This window comes from Branchiostoma floridae, unplaced genomic scaffold (genome assembly GCF_000003815.2).
Source record: "Branchiostoma floridae strain S238N-H82 unplaced genomic scaffold, Bfl_VNyyK Sc7u5tJ_391, whole genome shotgun sequence".
Lineage (NCBI taxonomy): Eukaryota > Metazoa > Chordata > Leptocardii > Amphioxiformes > Branchiostomatidae > Branchiostoma > Branchiostoma floridae.
This window is the reverse complement of record NW_023365828.1, coordinates 1-1,268: the sequence shown is the minus strand read 5'-3', so window position 1 is coordinate 1,268 and position 1,268 is coordinate 1. Positions and strand designations below refer to the sequence as shown.

Here is a 1,268-nt window from a genome sequence, read left to right as displayed (position 1 = left end):
GAATTCGTTTCATCATAACCGCCGTTTGGTAATTTGTACACATGACCTCTACTACCCTTGCAGTACCAATATTTTTGGTATGTTTTGCTTAAGAGGCTAACAGCTGGACAAGCGTCGTTACAAAAGCAATAGATAAATTTGCATAAATCAAAAGAGCGATTTGCAAAAATCAAATCATACTTATGACAGCATCTGTATAGATTAAAATATCTTCACAGTATTGAATGTATTTGCGTAAATGCATAAATTGAACTAGGACTAGGAGACCATATAAAGCTGGTATCAATCAAATTTTGATCGATCCTGGGAGCTTTGAATGGTTGTTTATATTGTGCATTTGTGATATGAAACTAACTTACTAAGTACTTACCTAATTTGCCTGTACACACGGTGAACACAGTGCGGTCGTGACCCGGGTCGTTGACTGCGGCATATGTACTGTGAAGACTGAACGAGATGCCGGCTAGGTCACGGTGGCATTCGCCGGGGTCACAATACAGAAAGCCGAAACATCTACCATATGCATACGAATCTTGGACTCCTAGAGCCCGGACCACCATCGCTTTTATGTCCTCAGTCGGCGACTGAGACTCGTCACCGAGCACGTTGTTGATGTAGGGGTCTGAGCCGTAACCAGTCACGCAGCTGGAAACACCACAACAGTTTTAACTTAAAGCTAAGGGCACAACCCGCCGTACGTGCAAATACGTACTGTCTACGTGCCAAAACGTGGGCAATCTTTTGGGATCCGTACGAACTCGTAGGGAATCCTACGGATTTTGGAGCACGCAGACACGCCGTAACTTTACGTGCAGGCAAAACTTTGTGTGCCATCGGGCTGCGGATTCGCCCCCTCTCCCCCCTCCCTTTTATTTTCTATTTCTTATCACCAGCACAGATGACGAGAGAAAAGTTACTGACAGCACGTAGAAGAACTGCTCTGCATGTCACAGGTCCTACCTGCCAGCTCTGGTATTCCACGACATGTCCCAACCTAGGGTTCCATCCAATCCAGTACCCGTCGGTCTCTTATCGTACTCCGCACAGAGGTTCTGGTAGTCCCTGCACCAGTTCTCACTGGCCGACTGAAAGTCTGCAGGCACTGTCGCATGGATGAGGAGGAAGCCTACTCCTTTGTACGTCTGTTCTGAAGTACTGACGACCGAAAAGGCGTGGTTTCCTGGACAAAGAACGATTAAACAACGCATTGAATCAACTTAGATGAACTTGCCTTATTCAGTAAAGATCGATATTCAAAATGCAGTCTC

General features: G+C 45.8%; 1 protein-coding gene across 1 annotated transcript in view; it reads right to left on the bottom strand.

Annotated features, from left to right (window-relative positions):
- Nucleotides 1-1,180, bottom strand: part of LOC118408760 (zinc finger protein 84-like) — a gene marked incomplete at its 5' end in the record, with an annotated part of 15,299 nt that extends 14,119 nt beyond the window's left edge. Inside the window, 2 exons of the mRNA XM_035809620.1 lie at nt 371-645; nt 961-1,180. Coding sequence (XP_035665513.1) covers nt 371-645; nt 961-1,180 — 495 coding nt within the window. The remainder of the gene's footprint in view (nt 1-370; nt 646-960) is intronic.
- Nucleotides 1,181-1,268: the final 88 nt, after the last annotated feature.